Source organism: Mercenaria mercenaria, chromosome 12 (assembly GCF_021730395.1).
Source record: "Mercenaria mercenaria strain notata chromosome 12, MADL_Memer_1, whole genome shotgun sequence".
In the NCBI taxonomy this organism is placed as follows: Eukaryota; Metazoa; Mollusca; class Bivalvia; order Venerida; family Veneridae; genus Mercenaria; species Mercenaria mercenaria.
The window spans coordinates 40,891,025-40,911,133 of NC_069372.1; the positions used below are offsets into that span (position 1 = coordinate 40,891,025).

A 20,109-nucleotide genomic window follows, 5' to 3' on the forward strand; every position below is an offset into this window, starting at 1 on the left:
ACTGGGTCACGTGCCCTCAAAAACTAGGTCAGTAGGTCTAAAAATAGAAAAACCTTGTGACCTCTCTAGAGGCCATATATTTCACAAGATCTTCATGAAAATTGGTCAGAATGTTCACCTTGATGATATCTAGGTCAAGTTCGAAACTGGGTCACGTGCCGTCAAAAACTAGGTCAGTAGGTCTAAAAATAGAAAAACCTTGTGACCTCTTTAGAGGCCATATATTTCACAAGATCTTCATGAAAATTGGTCAGAATTTTCACCTTGATGATATCTAGGTCAAGTTCGAAACTGGGTCACGTGCCATCAAAAACTAGGTCAGTAGGTCTAAAAATAGAAAAACCTTGTGACCTCTCTAGAGGCCATATATTTCACAAGATCTTCATGAAAATTGGTCAGAACGTTCACCTTGATGATATCTAGGTCAAGTTCGAAACTGGGTCACGTGTTGTCAAAAACTTGGTCAGTAGGTCAAATAATAGAAAAACCTTGTGACCTCTCTAAAGGCCATATTTTTCATGGGATCTGTATGAAAATTGGTCTGAATGTTCATCTTGATAATATCTAGGTCAAGTTTGAAACTTGGTCATGTGCGGTCAAAAACTAGGTCAGTAGGTCTAAAAATAGAAAAACCCTGTGACATCACTAGAGGCCATATATTTCATGAGATCTTCATGAAAATTGGTCAGAATGTTCATCTTGATGATATCTAGGTCAAGTTTGAAAGTGGGTCACGTGCCTACAAAAACTAGGTCAGTAGGTCAAATAATAGAAAAACCTTGTGACCTCTCTAGAGGCCATATTTTTCATGGGATCTGTATGAAAGTTGGTCTGAATGTTCATCTTGATGATATGTAGGTCAAGTTCAAAAGTGGGTCACGTGCCATCAAAAACTAGGTCAGTAGGTCAAATAATAGAAAAACCTTGTGACCTCTCTAAAGACCATATTTTTCATGGGATCTGTATGAAAATTGGTCTGAATGTTCATCTTGATGATATCTAGATCAAGTTCGAAACAGGGTCATGTGTGGTCAAAAACTAGGTCAGTAGGTCTAAAAATAGAAAAACCTTGTGACATCTCTAGAGGCCATACTTGTGAATGGATCTCCATAAAAATTGGTCAGAATGTTCACCTTGATGATATCTAGGTCAAGTTTGAAACTGGGTCATGTGCCGTCAAAAACTAGGTCAGTAGGTCAAATAATTAAAAAACCTTGTGACCTCTCTAGAGGCCATACTTTTCATGGGATCTGTATGAAAGTTGGTCTGAATGTTCATCTTGATGATATCTAGGTTAAATTTGAAACTGGGTCAGCTGCGATCAAAAACTAGGTCAGTAGGTCTAAAATTATTAAAATCTTTTGACCTCCCTAGAGGCATATTTTTCAATGGCTCTTCATGAAAACTGATCTGAATGTTCACCTTGATGATATCTAGGTCAGTTTTGAAACTGGGTCACATGCGGTCAAAAACTAGGCCAGTAGGTATAAAAATAGAAAAACCTTCTGACCTCTCTAGAGGCCATATTTTTCATGAGATCTTCATGAAAATTAGTGAGAATGTTCACCTTGATGATATCTAGGTAAAGTTCAAAAGAGGGTCACGTACCTTCGAAAATTAGGTCAATAGGTCAAATAATAGAAAAACCTTGTGACCTCTCTAGAGACCATATTTTTCAATGGATCTTCATGAAAATTGGTCAGAATTTTTATCTTGATAATATCTAGGTCAAGTTCAAAACTGGGTCACATGAGCTCAAAAACTAGGTCACTATGTCAAATAATAGAAAAAACGACGTCATACTCAAAACTGGGTCATGTGGGAAGAGGTGAGCGATTCAGAACCATCATGGTCCTCTTGTTTAAAATCAAACTGCCATATCTTTTTCAATAGTGGTCCGATTTTAAAAATTCTTTCAGGGCTATGAAAGGTTTGAGGATGGCTTTCATATTGAATTAACTTATTGTCAGGCTTTCCTTGCCCTTAAAGAAATAAAGCTATAATTTCCTGATATATAGAACTTTCCTTTTTCTTTGTTGTTAAACCACCCACTTAGCTCAATAGGGAGTGCGCAGATCTGTGGATCGTGGGGTTTTGAGTTTGATCCAAGGGCGGGCCTTATGTTCTCCGTGACGATTTAATAAAAGACCATGTGTCGGAAATCATTCGTCCTCCACCTCTGATTCATGTGGGGAAGTTGGCAGTTACTTATGTAGAACAAGTTTGTACTGGTACAGAATCCAGGAACACTGGTTAGATTAATTGCCCGCCATTACATAATTGAAATACTGTTGAAAAATGGCTTTAAATCCAAAACAAACAAGCAAAATAAATTTTCTTTGTTGTATTATCTGGAGATCAGTCTCTTTAAAAGCAGTTTTACAAATATCTGTTCAGTGTTTTTCTATAGTACACTTTACAGTTAAAAATGTTTTGAAATGTTTTTAAAACAATGATTTTTTCTTAGGACTTATGTTTTTTTCCTGGGTCATGTCCATGATCATGTAGAATGGTTAGATACAATTATAAACAGCTGCACTAACTGTTAGACTGTTAGATAAATATACATAATTCTGACTTCCTCTTTTATGATTAATATGGTGTTGTGGAAAAAGGTTAATTAAACACCTGGAGAATTTAAAATCATATGATTCAAGAAATATTAAGTTATTCATTGTTTTTCCTGAGAAATATATGATTGCCATGTGGCACATGACTAAAAAATGTTCAAAAAGTTAATATTTATTAAGTACCATGTAACACTGTTTAATTTTTTCAAAATATCAAATGAATATAAATCATATGGTTTTTCAGAGATTTTCAGAATGGGTAGGTAGTTAGTTCTATAATGCTTTTGCTTATATGTAATGTTTATCTGCTATGTAGACCTGGCATGGTGCTTATTATATTATTTAATTTTTTTTATAGACACTTATAATGCAATAAAGCACCTAACTAGAATTAATTTAATAATATTACAATACTCCTGCAAAACAAGATTTTCTTGGGGGCTACATTGGTACCACAGTTCTTTATACAATGATAGATGGCAATTACTGCGAGTGTAAGGCTTAAGAACTATAAATATCTTGAATAATTTAGAATAACCTCCCTTTATATATGAATTTTTATGCCCCCGAAGGGAGGCATATAATTTTTGAACTGTCTGTCTGTCTGTCGGTCTGTCCGCAATTTTTGTGTCCGGTCCATATCTTTGTCATCCATGGATGGATTTTCAAATAACTTGGCATGAATGTGTACCACAGTAAGAGGACGTGTCGCGTGCAAGACTCAGGTCCGTAGCTCAAAGGTCAAGGTCACACTTAGACGTTAAAGGTCATTTTTCATGATAGTGCATTGATGGGCGTGTCCGGTCCATATCTTTGTCATTCATGCATGGATTTTAAAATTATTGGGCATGAATGTGTACCACAGTAAGACGACGTGTCGTGCGCAAGACCCAGGTCCATAGGTCAAAGGTCCTAAACTCTAACATCGGCCATAACTATTCATTCAAAGTGCCATCGGGGGCATGTATCATCCTATGGAGACAGCTCTTGTTTCAATGTTTTTACATTTAACTGTGACTCCACTGAAGGAATTTAATGTCCTGCATTTAAAGCAGTTTTTGCTAGGCAGATACTTTTCCAAACTAGTCTTGGATGTCTTCAGTGACAGCTCTAGTTTTGGAAGAGAGAGCAGAGCTTCCTGTTACAAACATACGCTTTTAGAGTTACTTATCCTTATTGAAATTCAGAGCTTGCTTTTTGTTTAAACCATGCAATAGAGTTTCTATATACACCCATTTAGTTACAATGTAAATACCTTGAAAAAAAAGATCTGTCAGTGAAAATGTAGTCAGTAGTGTAGTTATTTAGGTTTTGTATAACAATAACTACAGTTACCATATATACTATAATATTTTGCCATGGCATAGAGATTTTTGTACCTCCCGACAACAAAGTTGTAAGGGGGGCTGGTATACTGGTTTTAGGTTGTCTGTCCGTCTGTCCGTAGACACAATCTTGTGTGCACCAACTCTCCTCATCCCCTTGACACAATTTATTTGAACTTCACACAAGTGTTCAGTAACAACTGTAGTGTGCATGGTGCATGTTAGGGTCTTTCAGAAAAAAAAAATGCAGAGTTACGGGACTTTGATTTTTGTTACTATACTATATACATACAGTCTGCATATGCAATCTTGTGCGCACCAACTCTCCTCATCCCCTTGACACAGTTTAATGAAACTTCACAAAAGTGATCAGTAACAACAGTAGTTATGCATGATGCATGTAAGTTTCTTTCAGAAAAAAAATTTGCAGAGTTATGGGACTTTTTTACTATACTGTATACATAGACACAATCTTTTGCGCACCAACTCTCCTCGTCCCCTTGACACAATTAAATGAAACTTCACACAAGTGATCAGTAACAACAGTAGTTGTGCATGATGCATGTTAGGTTCTTTCAGAAGAAAAAATTTGCAGAGTTACGGGACTTTGATTTTTGTTACTATACTATTTACATACGGTCTGCATATGCAGTTTTGTGCGCACCAACTCTCCTCATCCCCTTGACACAATTTAATGAAACTTCACAAAAGTGATCAGTAACAACAGTAGTTGTGCATGATGCATGTTAGGGTCTTTCAGAAATTTTTTTTGCAGAGTTATGGGACTTTGTTTTTTGTTACTATACTATATACATAGACACAATCTTGTGCGCACCAACTCTCCTCATCCCCTTGACACAATTTAATTGAACTTCACACAAGTGATCAGTAACAACAGTAGTTGTGCATGATGCACGTTAGGTTCTTTCACAAAAAAATTTGCAGAGTTACAGGACTTTGATTTTTGTTACTATTCTATATACGTACAGTCTGCATATGCAATCTTGTGCGCACATAATCTCCTGAACCCATGCACACAATTTAATGGAACTTAACACAAGTGATCAGTAGTATTACCCTAGTTGTGCATGGTGCATGTTAGGTTCTTTCAGAAAAAATTTCTGCGCAGTTATGGGACTTTGTTTTTTGTTAATATACTATATACATACAGTCTGCATATGCAATCTTCTGCGAGCCTAATCTCCTGAACCCTTGCACACAATTTAATGAAACTTCACACAAGTGATCAGTACTACTTGTGCATGGTCATGTTACATTCTTTTAGATAGATATTCTGCAGAGTTATATACATAGAGTCTTTATACTAAGTGTCCACATAATTATGCAGTCTTGTGTGCGTCAAATTGCAATGTACTGTCAGTGCGTGCGGGGGGTACATTCATCATCTTCAGTGAAAGCCTGATAGGTCTAGTTTTCATGTGTTTTGAATTGGAGACATGTTCTATTTCCCTATCATTGATTGCCTTTTTGTTGCCAGCATGGTTTGTATATTTGGATTTAAATTTTAGGTTTTCAGGTTGGCTATTTTTGCTAGAGTAATGACCCAATGAATTGGCTATTTTTGCTAGAGTTGCTGTCCTTTGCATTGGCTATTTTTGCTAGAGTTATGCCCCTTTGAATTTCTCTAGTGCTGTTTGTTAAGCAAATATTTATTTATTAGCCTGATTAGTCTGATGTCACAGGGAAGTATATGCTTAAACTTTCAAATAAACTTGAAACTTGACATTTAAATTTAACAGAATTGATAGAAGGACAGTGGTTTTTAAGCCATATATGCAAGGAACGTTCAGGTTGTAACTATCTGTGAAAGGTTACATGTATATTTGATAACTGACTGCAGGGTAGCTAAGTATAAATAGAAAACGATAAGGAAAATATTATCGGAAAAGTCGATTATGTCTTTATTGGTAATTCAGGGTTTACTTCACGGTAAATCAGAGTTTTCTTTTTAGTAAATACGATTCAAAAGTAGTACAACTACTTTGTCAGGGATAATGGTTTCACTACCCGATTCCCCTTTTCTCAAAAATAACATTTAACATGTTATTGTTACAAATACCATGCGAGAGTAGTAGCTGTGATGTTTGTAGAGTACCCAGTTTGTAAATGACAATAGATACTGTAAACACAAAGTGATTAACCACATTTCGTAGAAACTCCTGTGTATCTCAAAATTCGGTTGAACTGTTTTAACTGACTGCTTTCATGTACACACATTTTGACCATATATTCTGTCATCCAGCTGGCTTACGGAAGGTCGGTGGTTCTACCCAGGTGCCCGCTCGTGATGAAATAATGCACGAAGGGGCACCTGGGGTCTTCCTCCACCATTAAAGCTGGAAAGTCACCATATGACCTATCATGTGTCGGTGCGACGTTAAATCCAAACAAAAAAAAAAAACAAAAAAAAAATATATTCTGTCTGATGAACACACAAACTAAGTAATTTTGACCATATATTCTGTCCTAATACCAATTTATTTTGACCATATATTCTGTCTTTTGTACACACACTGATATATTCTAACCGTTCCATCTGTCTTGTGTATACACTGACCATATCTACTATCTTGTGTACAAGCACCAATTTATTCTGACCCTTTATTCTGTTTTATGTAGACACACTGACTTATTTTAACCATATATTCAATTTTGTTTACACACATTGATTTTTTTTTACCATACATTATGTTTTTTGTACACACACTGATATATTTTGACCATATATTCTGTTATATTTTGACCATTTATTCTGTCTTTTGTACACACACTGATTTATTTTGACCATATATTCCATCTTATGTCACACATTGATTATTTTAACCATATATTCAATTTTGTTTACACACATTGATTTATTTTGACCATACATTGTGTCTTTTGTACACACACTGATTTATTTTGACTATATATTCTGTCTTTTGTACACACACTGATTTATTTTGACCATATATTCTATCTTGTGTACACACACTGATTTATTTGACCATATATTCTATCTTGTGTACACACACTGATTATTTTGACCATATATTCTGTCTTGTGTACACACACTGATTATTTTGACCATATATTCTGTCTTGTGTACACACACTGATTATTTTGACCATATATACTGTCCACATAATTATGAATGGATTTAGCTCAGTGGCACCCAAATTTCACTACATTCTTATAAGAAAGTGTTATATCATATAGTTGCATTACCTTCTACTGTAACAATGGTTATCAAAATTTGTCTTTCTGGCTGTTGACATCCTTTTGATTACGATAATAGCATGACTGATAATTCTGTAAGAATTTAATCATTAATAACCAGTTTGTGTGATATCTAAGGCTTATTGTATGAACTGAAGGCCCAAGACTAGCAATAAGTATGTGACCATACCATATTTCTGAATAAACACCTTCCTTTAATATACACTTCTCAAAATGTCACCAATATTTGTAATTGTGTTCCTTTTATGAAGCTTGTAGTCATTAACTGAGTGAGTGAAGTTTGTAGTCATGTTAAAAGTAATCCTTTTCTGCTGAAAGAGGCTTGCTACATGTAAAAAAAGAAATATGAAAAAGATGAAATATGTATGAAAAGATTTTCACATTATTAAAATGAATTTTCACCAAACATTGGAAATTTTACATAATAAAACTTACATATTTGTAGTTATTCCATCATTTTTGGTGACCTTGGAAAAAAAAACTTTTTGGTTTTTAAAGTTTTACTGGTTTAGATTGACTCTCTTCAATTCAGCATGTAATTCCTCATTGTTCTCAATTGTCTTTTCTTATTTCAGATTATTCGGAACAGAAACCAAAGACAAACTACCCCTGGCAGATTTTCTGAGTGCGGTTGGTCAGCTCAAGTTTCGAGGGACCTCAGTTCTGTTTCGCTTGCCACATTCTTGTACACTCTCATTAAAAAGGTAATATGACAAAATAGTTTGCGTATATTTTATTGTTCCTGTTTTATTTGAATTTCAAACAACAGTTATCTAAAAAAAGCTAAGTTTTTTGTGATTATTTTATTTGAAATAGTGGTAATTGTAATGAATGTTATCTTATGCTAGTAATGTTAAGAAACTCTGATATTTTCAGTTTAACATGTTTAATTGTCCTGAAGTAGTAGCTCAAATCCTTGACAACCAGGAATATTTATTCCTATCACTTGATATGATTTTGACCTGCTCGACACATTCATGTAGAAATGTCACAGTGAAACTGGAAGAGATTTTCACTTTTATGTTCACAGTTTGGAAGCAGATGAGAATTTATCAGATGGTGATATGGAACCTCCATATAAAAGATCCCGTCCAAAAATCACAGATCCAATCAGATCCAACAAAAAGCTGGGAAATACAGGTATTTTGCTCCTTTGAGATAATTTCATGAGGAGCAAACAGGTTTTATGCTCACCCAAGCATGAAGTGCTCATGGTGAGCTTTTAGGATTGTTTGATGTCATTCCATTGTCATTAGTTTCTTTAAAGAACATCTATTCTGATACCACCAGCCTCACTTGGACAAAATTTGACAGGAATGTTCTAAGGGTTGTCCCCTTCCAGATTCTGTCAAATGTAATACATGTAGAATTCTTGTTGCTACGGCAGTTAACAGGAAAAATTTAAAAAATCTTCTCTTTTGAAACTGCTTGCTCAGTTTTCCAATAATTATCTAGAACTGTTCCTCAATTGAACACGGTTTGATAAAAAAAAAAACATGAGACAACCAGGAAAGGGGGCGGGGGGGGGGGGGGGGGGGAAACCAGGCCCTGTGTTCACAAAATTTTGTTAGCCTCAGCTGAGTTTGATGATAAAACTTTTTTGTGGCCCTGTGTTCACAAAACGATTTTAGTCTCAGCTGAGTTTGATGATGAAACATTTTTGTGATTTATATCTAAATAGCATGTTAAAAACAAAAAATTAAGTTAACTGTTTTCAAGTGGCTATTCAGTATTAATGATCGGTCTCAGTTGGAATTTACCCTTGAAGTTTAAGTAAAATTGATATTTAAATTTCAAACTCAAATGAGACCGAAAAATGTTATGTGAACACGAGACCAGATGGTTTTCCAAGTTGAGATTTGGGAAAATATTCCTGTCAAAAATTGCAGACCCCGCTGTTAAGTAAATAAATTCACACAGATTATTTGGTGGTGTGGGGGTGGGGTGTGAATGGCTTTTATGATGCCCCACCTATGAAAAAGGAGGGATATATTGTTTTATAGATGTCGGTCAACCAGTTGGTTTCCGGATGATAACTCAAGAACGCTTGGCCCTAGGATCGTAAAAGTTGATATGGAGTTTGGTCATGACCAGCATATAATCCCTATTGATTTTTAAGTCAAAGGTCACAGTGACCCGGAACAGTTTTAACGGTTTCGGGATGATAACTCAAGAATGCTTGGGCCTTGGATCATGAAAGTTGATAGGGAAGTTGGTCATGACCAGCAGATGACCTCTATTGATTTTGAGGTCAGTAGGTCAAAGGTCAAGGTCCCATTGACCCAGAACAGTAGAATGTTTTTTGCCAAATAACTAGAGAATGCTTTGGTCTAAAATCACATTTGATACGGAGGTCACTTATGACTGGTAAATGACCCATAATTATTGATTTACATCAAACATCCATTGCACAGTGACCAAATAATTTCTGTTCCTTGTTCAGTTACTGAATGCATCAACAGGGGCATTTCCTGTTCTACAAGCTCTTGTTATCCTTAACTCTGTCTTCATTTGTAAAAGATATGTCAATGAGTGATTTAGCTTACCTTTATTGCTGTATGGAAAACTGAATAACTCTTCTTTTCTCATTGTGAAGTACATTTTTCAATGTGATTTTGACAGAAATGACTCCCAACCAAATAATTATTAACTGTTTGCACCTCAAAACTCATGTGAGGGGAGTAGGGCCATGATCATGATTCTTTGAATGAAACTAAGGAAGGTTTGAATTTTGTATTCAGAATTTTACTTTGCTGGAACAATGAGTAAGTGAATAAATTGAAAAGCAGAGCTTTATACAAAAATTATATCAGAGCTTTCTGGTATCATATTCAACAATTTATATGAAAGGCTCTTCATTTATTTCATACTTGTTAAAAAGTGCTTGACATGTATAAAATGATTAGCTTTTATATATACAGTAACTATGTATTCTAGGCTGTATACATCTTTTAGATCAACATCAAAAATTGTTGTTATAGGTCCAGGGCCAAACAATGATATATTCAAGCACCCAGAAGGTCGGCCTGTTACTGCTGCACATAGACAACACCGGTATGAGTTGGCAACACATACCGTCAAGGTTCGGAGAACTGGTGCACTGCAGGAAGTGATGGCAATCTGGGATTTACATGGTGAGTACTCTGAATGGGAATCTAATTTTTGTGGATTTCCAGGTTGGATCAATCCATTTAAGTAATTTCCAAGGAATACATAGAATTTTCATTAATTTTATCTACAAAACATATCCCCATGAAATAGCTGCTTTGGTTCATGAAATTACTAGTAAATGATTCCACAGTATTTATTTAGTATGCAGCTTTTGAAAATACCTTTGTATATACATGTATATTTTTAATAAGTAGTAAACGGTAAAAAAATACTATAGTGAAAATATACATTGTAATCCGGTGTTTGTTGATAAATAAATTTCATTTTATCCAGTGTTAAAAGTTTGTTAACTCCGATATTTTATATGATGCAGCTTTTGAAAATACCTTTGTATATATATTTAAGTGGTAAACATGAAATAAACACCATAGTGAAAGTATCCATTGTAATCCAGTGTTTGCTGATTATTGTTGTGATAAAAAGTTTGTTAACTTCGATATTTTCTATCATCTACAATAAATAGGTACTGGAGCTATAACCAATACAAGTGTGACACATTTAGAAGGAGATATTTCGAGATTTCAACGGATGTCATCCATTGATTCATTCAACCAGAGATCTCATCCAAATGAAATGTTAACGGGTCTAAGATACTTTGAGCGCTCAATAAAGGGAGATAATGGCTCATTTACAAAGGTACACACACTTTCTTCTTCTGCTCTAAATATATCTTCTAATATAAGCTACAGGTATTTGATGTTATACATTGACCTTTGCTTTTTCACAGAAAGAGCAGGGCATATGTGAACACCCGTGGGGGGGGGGGGGGGGGGTCGGCTTCCAAAAGCATATCCTCTCTGAGTCTCTCCAAGTCAAATAGTTTTCATCAGATCTTCACCAAACTTGCTGACATTATTTGTGGGCATAATATCTCGGCTAAGTCCGATAACCAGCCAAATTGCCTGAGGCACTCTTTGATTATGGCCCTTGAATTTTAGCCATGTCCGCCCTCAAAGTCGAACAGTTTTCATCCCATCTTCACGAGACTTGGTGACAATGTTTATGGGCATGATATTTTGGCCAAGTTCGATAACCACCCAAATAGCCCCAGGCACTCTTGGATTATGGCCCTTGAATTACTTAAAATCTTTTTTGGTATGTAATTGAATATTTAGACGGGTGTATTTTGTGACAGTCTGGCCCTCTTGTTCCTAAAAGCTAAATCATTTTAGTTTTCAAGAAATAATTACAAGGCAGCCCAAATCAGAAATAAAATCTGGAAAGCCACACAGTCCTTTAGCTAAATCAGAATTTAGGCTGCTTGAAATATTAAATAACCACTGCAAAAAGGTTGGTCTGGATTCCATATATTACTAGATAGAAAAGGAAAGGCCCTACTCAGGAATAGCCAGTTCAGATTTTACATGTTTTCACTCGGCACCCATCTTCTAATTATGACTGCTTTAACATAACCTGTCAAGAGTAGGCTACCCTGCCTTTCTGTCTACAGATGTGCATGAAGTATTGGATAATTCTCTGAATACTGATACTGTACTTAAGGTAGTTCTGCACGTTAGGATCAAATTTTTTTCTACAATGTAGAATTTGATTAAACTCTGATTTTTCAAAACTTCAGAATATACTAAGAAAATTCAGCAAATAAAAAAGATAGGGTCGTGTGGTTGATTTTTTGCTAGACTGATTTGAAAAAGTTCGCCCTCAAGCAATTTCTCATAATGGGAGTCTATGGGAAAAACGCAATTTTCATAACATTTTTGCGAATAGAAATTTTTCTACAATGTAGATTTTAATGAAACTTCTTAAGGACGTAAACAAACATATGGCCTATAATATGGTGAAATAAAATGTATAGGTCCGTGTGCTTATTTTGGAGATATCTGGCTATGATTAAAGTAAACCGCCTATTTCAAGCTAATTTTAAGACATTATTTTGAATTATTTAACGTGTGAGATGTTTTAATATCACATTTTAACTTTAGAAAGATAGTAACGGTGCTATTTTAATACATTTACTCACGGGTTGTCCTTAACTCGTAAACTGATTTTCGTTTCCGTACGCCGAATCCAGGCATTATTCTACGATTTCCGGATAAATGACGTTACGCCATCACTTCCGGTTTATCAAACGTGCAGAACTACCTTAATGCAAGACATGTCCAACTTGTGTACATAGACATGTATATAGTCAAACCTAGTAGTATGCAGCCAGCCCAGGGAGTGAAATAGTCTGACTGCTAAGGGCATGTTGAAATAAGAAAATACAATACAGAAAGTCAATTGAATGGCTACTTAAGACAAAGTTGCTACATAATACAGGCAGCTTTGAAGACATGTTCAGCTATAATTTTCTTTGAAATATAAGAAGTATGATGTGAATTGAATTTCATTGTTGATAATGAGGTAGATAATACTTTGGAAATGTTATATTATTGATTACATAGAGAGACATCTTTTTGAATATTTCAGAATGCTTTTGACTGGGGTCAGGTGGACAAGAATGCCCTGGCTAAATGTTTGTTGACCTTGTGCCGACAGGTGAAGGACATTTTAACTGAAGAACCACGACTGCTCAAACTGAAATCACCAACATACATTCTAGGTTTGTATCACTTAATGTCTCACATTGAAACTGTTTCATCCCAATTGAAATGAAACAAGAACCAATTGTTGCTAATTTTAGAAAAATGACTGAGATTTTTATTCTATACCCAGTATATTTGTTTATGTAAAATTTTGTATATGCAGAGGTTTCACTAAGGGCAAGGGTGGGGATTTCTCCTTGCTATAATGGTCTGAGGACCCGTTTACTTTTCCTGTAGCAAGTGATTAAACCCCTGGACTCTCGTCTCCCTTGCAGCTTCCTACTTCAGAAATGATTGAAACCCAAGATATTGTATAATTAGCCAGATAGTATAATTAGACTATTATTTCGGTCCACTGTAAAATGTTTTCTTTGGTATCCAGAGTTAACTTCATTTATAAGTGTTTATTGATATACATGTAAAATGCCAGACATTTTTGAAAAAAAAAACAACAGATGTTAACATTTCCTCTACTGTTTTTGCATACCAGTATATCTCAGTATATATAAATGAGAAATGCACAAGATTGGCTTAATGATTGTTCATGAAGTTTTCAGGTTGTTCCGCACATTCAATAAAACGGAATTGATTGCGTAACATCACTTATCTGTAAAACATAGAAATAAGCCTAATTTAAGGATTAAAGTTATGAACAGAACTGTTGATTCCTGCAAAAATCCAAATAAGGTCATTAAATCAGCTTGGCTAACTGCTTTAATCATTGGGAAGTTTCTTAGAAACAATATTTTCAGTACTAGGTGCTTTCAGTTAGAGCAAATTTTTTGTAGATTTAAAAGTGCTCAACCAAACCCTTTTTACAGTTCAAACATTCAGATTCTCAACTCATCTTCAAAGCAATGTATTACATTTTATGATTTGATATTTCAGGTGATATTCATGGAAACTACAGAGATTTGGTTTGTTTTGAGAAAGCGTTATGGAGGATGGGCCCTCTCTTAACCCCGGCTTCTTTTCTCTTCCTAGGAGATTATGTAGACAGAGGAGATTTTGGTATTGAGGTACTAACATAATGTTAAATATAGGGGTAGGTCTGTTTATTGTAGAGTAATTATGCTGATAGTTGACTGCAGAAAAGTAATTACGGATTGTAGTAAAATACAGTCAAACTTTAAAACACATAATTATGTTGATTAAGGTGCTGTTTATATTTCCATTGTGACCAAATTTATCAAAACTGTAGAACAGGCTAATAATTATGTGTCTGGCCAAAATCTGCCACTATTGAATGTGAAAAGCTTTCAAAATCTACTGAAGAGCAAATTAAATTCTCTGGATATGAAACTGCATCATTAATCCTTAGAAATCTCCCAGAAATATCCACAAAATACTTTAAGATTGGCTACTTGCGTAGAAATCAGCATGTGAAAAATATCTTTTGAAGAATAATTGTAAATTAATCATTATTTACTTTAGTAGTACTGGTGTATGTGTAACAGATTTTCCTTTCTCTTACTGTATCAGTGTTGGTAAAAGTAACTATGAAAAATAGTGACTGTAAACCTTGTTACGGTTAGGAATTCTTCATATGAGGAAGCCATCTAGCTAGCTTACCGAGGATTTGTGGTTCTACCTAGGGCATCTGGGGGTCTTTCTCCACCATCAAAAGCTAGAAAAAATGCAACATGACCTAAATGGTGTTGACGTGACTTTAAACCCAACCAACAAAAATACAGAGCCTGTCTCCTTGATGATTTTGTTGGAGAACCACTTTTCATTTCTTGTTTATATTATTTATTCACAGGTCATCTCGTACTTATTTGCCCAGAAGATTTTAGCACCTACCAAATTTTTCCTGCTGAGAGGTAACCATGAATTACGGAGTGTTCAGGAAATGTTCTCATTTAAAACGTAAGACAATTACCACTTGATTTGAGACATAACTAGAAAAAATGGATATTGTGTCATTAAATAAAATGATCCTCAAATTGTATTGACGCACTTGGAAAAATACTGTTCATTTTAACCTGCAAGGAATTATGAATATATTTGTAGCATTTACCATGAAATGATTTTTTTTATGCTAACATAAAATTTTGAGCTTTGTACCAAAATGGCTATATTGTACTAAGCTCTTAAATTCATGGATATCTGGTTGTTAAGAGAAAATGTGTAGGATTTTGTTCTGTTCATCTAGGATTTAATTTCCTAATTGATACAGCCACGGTGTCTATGCATAAAAGTCCCCCATGAAAATTCTTTAACAGTAAGTGGAGCTCATTTTTAGCTCAGTGTGAGCTTTTCTGTTAATTTTTCATCTGTACATGTATATCTCCAGCTTTTCAGCTGTAATGTGATGCTAGGAAATATTTACTACAATTATTGAATGTTTCACCTTGAACATGTAAGAGTATGTAATGATATTTGTGGTTAAGCTTTCTGTTGCAAAAAAAATCAAGACAGAGGTTAAGATTATTGTCAGATTCGTGCTGTAGCTTGACTGTTAAAAGAATAATGCTATTGTATTGGCCCTCCTCAGTGAGGCCCTAGTCAGCATTGGCGGGTATTTTTGAATAGTCGAGCATAATGTGCTTCCGACAGGTCTTGTTATCACTTGCGTTATGCAATAATAAAGGAGAAAATTTAATGATGTGACTGTGGAATATTTTTTGCCATAATCTGTTGTCAGCCTATGAAAAATTGAATTTTTAATCCCCCGCCATGGCGGAGGGATTATAGGAATGGTCTGCGTCCGTCCTTCCGACCGTAACAAAATCGTGTCCGGTCCGTATCTCCTAAACCCCTTGAAGGATTTTCATGAAACTTGGGTCAAATGATCACCTCATCAAGACGATGTGCAGAACCCATGAGTCAGCCTTGTCGGTTCAAGGTCAAGGTCACAACTCAAGGTCAAAGGTTTGAGCCTGCCATTTTGTGTCCGCTCTATATCTCCTAAACCCCTTGAAGGAATTTTATAAAACTTGGGTCAAATGATCACCTCATCAAGACGATGTGCAGAACCCATGAGTCAGCCATGCCGGCTCAAGGTCAAGGTCACAACTTAGGGTCAAAGGTTTGAGCCTTTCATTTTGTGTCCGCTCTATATCTCCTAAACCCCTTGAAGGAATTTGATAAAACTTGGGTCAAATGATCACCTCAACAAGACGATGTGCAGAACCCATGAGTCAGTCATGCCGGTTCAAGGTCAAGGTCACAACTTAGGGTCAAAGGTTTGAGCCTTCCATTTTGTGTCCGCTCTATATCTCCTAAACCCCTTGAAGGATTTTCATCAAACTTGGGTCAAACGATCACTTCATCAAGGCGATATACAGAACTTATGAGTCAGCCATGTCGGCTCAAGGTCAAGGTCACAACTGAAGGTCAAAGGTTTGAGCCTTCCATTTCGTGTCCGCTCTATATCTCCTAAACCCCTTGAAGGAATTTTATAAAACTTGGGTCAAATGATTACCTCATCAGAACGATGTGCAGAAATTATGAGTCAACCATGCCAGCTCAAAGTCAAGGTCACAACTAAGGGTTGAAGGTTTGAGCCTTCCATTTTGTGTCCACTCTGTATCTCCTTAACCCCTTGAAGGATTTTCATCAAACTGGGGTCAAATGATCACCTCATCAAGAACTCATGAGTCAGCCATGTCAACTCAAGGTCAAGGTCACAACTGAAGGTCAAAGGTTTCAGCTCTGTATCTCCTAAACCCCTTGAAGGATTTTCATGAAACTTTGGTCAAATGATCACCTCATCAAGACGTTGTGCAGAATTCATGAGTCAGCCATGTCAGTTCAAGGTCAAGGTCACAGCTAAAATCAAAGGTTTTACCCTTTCACTATCCATAGCAGTGGCGGGGGATTTAGCTGTCATTCAGACTGCCTTGTCTATCTAGCTGTTTGTGTTTTTTTCAGAGAGTGTACGGCCAAGTTTGGAGATGGTATAGGAAACCAACTATGGGAGTCAATCAATGATTGTTTTGATGTGATGCCTATAGCAGCTACAGTAGATGAAAAGGTATTTAATATGTATTTTATACAATTATCTGGATTTTTGAATATACAGTATGTACATAGGGAACAATATAACTTACTTTAGTATTTTGTGGATTTCAACTGTATTTTGCAGTATTCAGATATAAGTTAACAGATCTGTAATTATGTCAGTTCTAATGCAAATGTTTATTTTTTCTTATAGTAAATTTCTGGCCAGTGAAAAATTTCATTTTTTGGGGGGTGGAAATAATACAATTTTTTTTACACGTAAATGTTGCTTTTAAACTAATCTTTAGAGTGTTATAACAGTCCATCAACAGATGAGTCAGATCGAAATTTTAAAACTCAAGTGTCCAGAATGGGCTGAAATTTGCAATGGAAAATACCTGATCAGTTTGACATAAATTCTTTTTATGCACCCGTCTCTGAAAGAGCGGGACGTATTACTGCGGGCGGGTGGTTGGCGTCCAAAGCATGTCCGCTCTCTAAGTCGAACAGTTTTCATTGGATTTTCATTAAACTTGCTGACAATGTTTGTTTGCATAATATCTCCGCCAGGTTCGATAATCAGCTAAATAGTCCCAGGCACACTTGGATTATGGCCCTTGAATTACTTGAAAAAACGTGAATTTAGCCTTGTCCACTCTCAAGTCCAACAGTTTTCATCTGAATTTCACCAAACTTGCTGACAATGTTTGTGGGCATAATATCTCCGCCAAGTTCGATAACCAGCCAAAACACCCTAGGCACTTTTGGATTATGGCCCTTGAATTACTCGAAAAACTAGAGTTTAGCCTTGTCCATTCTTTTAAATCCAACAGTTTTCATCCAATCTTCACCAAACTTGCTGACAATGTAATAGGCCATAATATCTTGACCAGGTATGATAACCACCCAAATCGCCTCAGGCATTCTTGGATTATGCCCTTAGGCCAAGTTCGATGACGGGCATATGTTGTGACAATCTGACACTCTTGTTTAATTATCTGTTTCACGGCATATTACATTTACACCTTGCCACAGAATGCATATTTGTATAAAAGGTGTGTTAACAAGAGTGTAAGCAGAAGAATCTCTCTGTTTACATATGTTGACTCTCATGTTAAACACCCTTTGGGGGAAAAAAAGATAAAATAAAAAAAAAACAGTTTTATGGTAGGATGTTGTTTCCATTAGTTAGTAAAGTTGGTAGGACAGTTGGGATGTAGTTCTAGAATTTCAATACAGTATATTGCAAATTGAATTATTTGCTTGCTTTTGTCATTGTGTAATAGAGTGTGTTATGTTTGTCATGGCTTTATAATTAAAGTATGGCAGTATGTTTTTCCATTACCTTCCTCAGATATTCTGTGTACATGGAGGTATACCACAGCCAGAGTTAGATGGAGGTTTTATTGATGCCATTAACAAAGTGCCAAATCCATTGAAAAACCCAGAAGAAGAGAGTACACTGGCCTGGGACATCATGTGGAGTGATCCTGTCAGGTAATCTACTGCAAACATGCCTCGAAGGATCATGGGAAGGGGTGAAGGGAACAGGTTTGTGGTTGGGATGTGGGGGGGTCTCTGTGGCTGAGTTGTACTGGTCACTGACTTGGAATCACCTATCCCACCACCATGTAGGTTTGTAACCTTGCTTGGGGTGTAGAATTCTATTAATGAGCTGCGCCATGAGAATACCAACATAGTGGCTTTGCGACCTGCACGAATCCAGACCAGCCTGCGCATCCACGCAGTCTGGTCAGGATCCATGCTGTTCGCTTTCAAAGCCTATTGCAATTATAGAAACCATTAGCGAACAGCATGGATCCTGACTAGGTCATGTCTGGATCCATGCTGGTCGCAAAGCCACTATGTTGGTTTTCTCGGCGCGGCTCAAATAATGAAGTCATCCGGCTGGCTTATGGGCGGCCAGGTGCTTGTCTGTGATGAAATAATGCCAGGATGGGCATCTGTTGTTGTTCTTTCATCATCAGTAGATTACAAAGTTGTCATATGACCTACTTTGTATCGGTGCAACTCTAAACCCAACAAAAAACGAGAATTAAGAGATCACATGTAAACAGAAAAAGAAAGTTGCAAAACTATAGATATATGTTTGGTAGACTATATAGAGGATTTTTTTTTTTATTCAGTGTAAGATTGAAATATTTTTGACTTGTGAACACCAGGTGCAACATTTTCACAAGTGGCATAGCCACAGGCTGAACTACCCAAACACAATGAGTTTTGTTCATAAATTTTAAGCAAAGCTCTGCTTGGCTGCACAAAATGGCAGTGAGGGTTGATTCATGTCAACATTTAGTCATTGGTCTATTCAGCTATTTTTTTTTTCAGGTTTTTAGCTAGTCGTGTATATTTTGTGTTTTCAGTTTAGATGTATTAACCCCAGAGACCATACAGGAACTGAAGGATAATAAAGGTTTTATTGCAAACACTCGGCGAGGGACGGCACATTTTTTTAGCTGTGATGCTTTATTTGGCTTCCTGGACAGAAATGGTCTCACGCATGTTATTAGGGCTCACGAGGTGCAGGAAGCTGGCTTCCAGGTATGTCTTGTAGAGACTTTCTACAATTATTACTCTCAAACTTTGTGGCACTGCCTTGTTTGAAAATGCATTTAATAACAGTTCCTGTCTCTTGAATAGGAGTAACAAGTTCTAGGTTATTTTTTCTTGAAGAAAATTCACTGCTAATCAGCTTCTGTATTCCTGTTGATTCCTATACTATGGGCAGATTCCTTATATTTGTAAGGACTTCCATTGTCTTCCTGTGTTATGAAAAATTCTCCTCATGTTTTTAGGTCTTCCACATGTAGTGTGGGAGACATACTGATTTAATGTTGTCTGTCTGTTCGCAGTGTGTCTGTCCATCAGTCCATCACAAAGTTTGTCTGTGTATCTTCTTCGACTCATTGGATGGATTTGCACCAAACTTAACAAGAGCGACCATTTCCAAGCTTAGTTGTTCATTTTATCAGCATTTTCCAGTTTGATGATTTTCAAGGGAGTTATGGCCCTTGATTTATCCAATTTTATGACGTTTTGGCCACTTTACTGCAATGTTTGGGCAGATCCCCACCAGACCATATTACTTGGAGGAATTACACTAAACTTCATATAACTGATCATTGCCATGCCTGGGGATGTTCTGGTTCACTGTTTTTCAGAAAAGTTATGGCTCTTGATTCATAAAATTTTATGATGTTTTTTTCTACTTCTCTTATATAATAGAGTGGATTTCCACGAAACCTTACAGGAGTGATCATTGCCAAGTCTTACTATGCATATTATTGGCATCTT

At 36.1% G+C, this 20,109-nt stretch overlaps 1 protein-coding gene across 2 annotated transcripts in view; it reads left to right on the plus strand.

Annotated features, from left to right (window-relative positions):
- The window catches only part of LOC123534118 (uncharacterized), a 41,097-nt gene that overhangs the window by 14,628 nt on the left and 6,360 nt on the right, over nucleotides 1–20,109 (plus strand). For both annotated transcript variants that reach the window (XR_008366467.1, XM_053519823.1), the window contains exons 8-17: nucleotides 7,711–7,839; nucleotides 8,166–8,275; nucleotides 10,117–10,269; nucleotides 10,770–10,942; nucleotides 12,734–12,866; nucleotides 13,738–13,868; nucleotides 14,612–14,718; nucleotides 16,726–16,828; nucleotides 18,149–18,291; nucleotides 19,179–19,356. Coding sequence is in view for 1 of the 2 variants with exons in the window: in XM_053519823.1 (XP_053375798.1) it covers nucleotides 7,711–7,839; nucleotides 8,166–8,275; nucleotides 10,117–10,269; nucleotides 10,770–10,942; nucleotides 12,734–12,866; nucleotides 13,738–13,868; nucleotides 14,612–14,718; nucleotides 16,726–16,828; nucleotides 18,149–18,291; nucleotides 19,179–19,356 (1,360 nt within the window). In the remaining variant the exon portion in view is untranslated. The remainder of the gene's footprint in view (nucleotides 1–7,710; nucleotides 7,840–8,165; nucleotides 8,276–10,116; nucleotides 10,270–10,769; nucleotides 10,943–12,733; nucleotides 12,867–13,737; nucleotides 13,869–14,611; nucleotides 14,719–16,725; nucleotides 16,829–18,148; nucleotides 18,292–19,178; nucleotides 19,357–20,109) is intronic.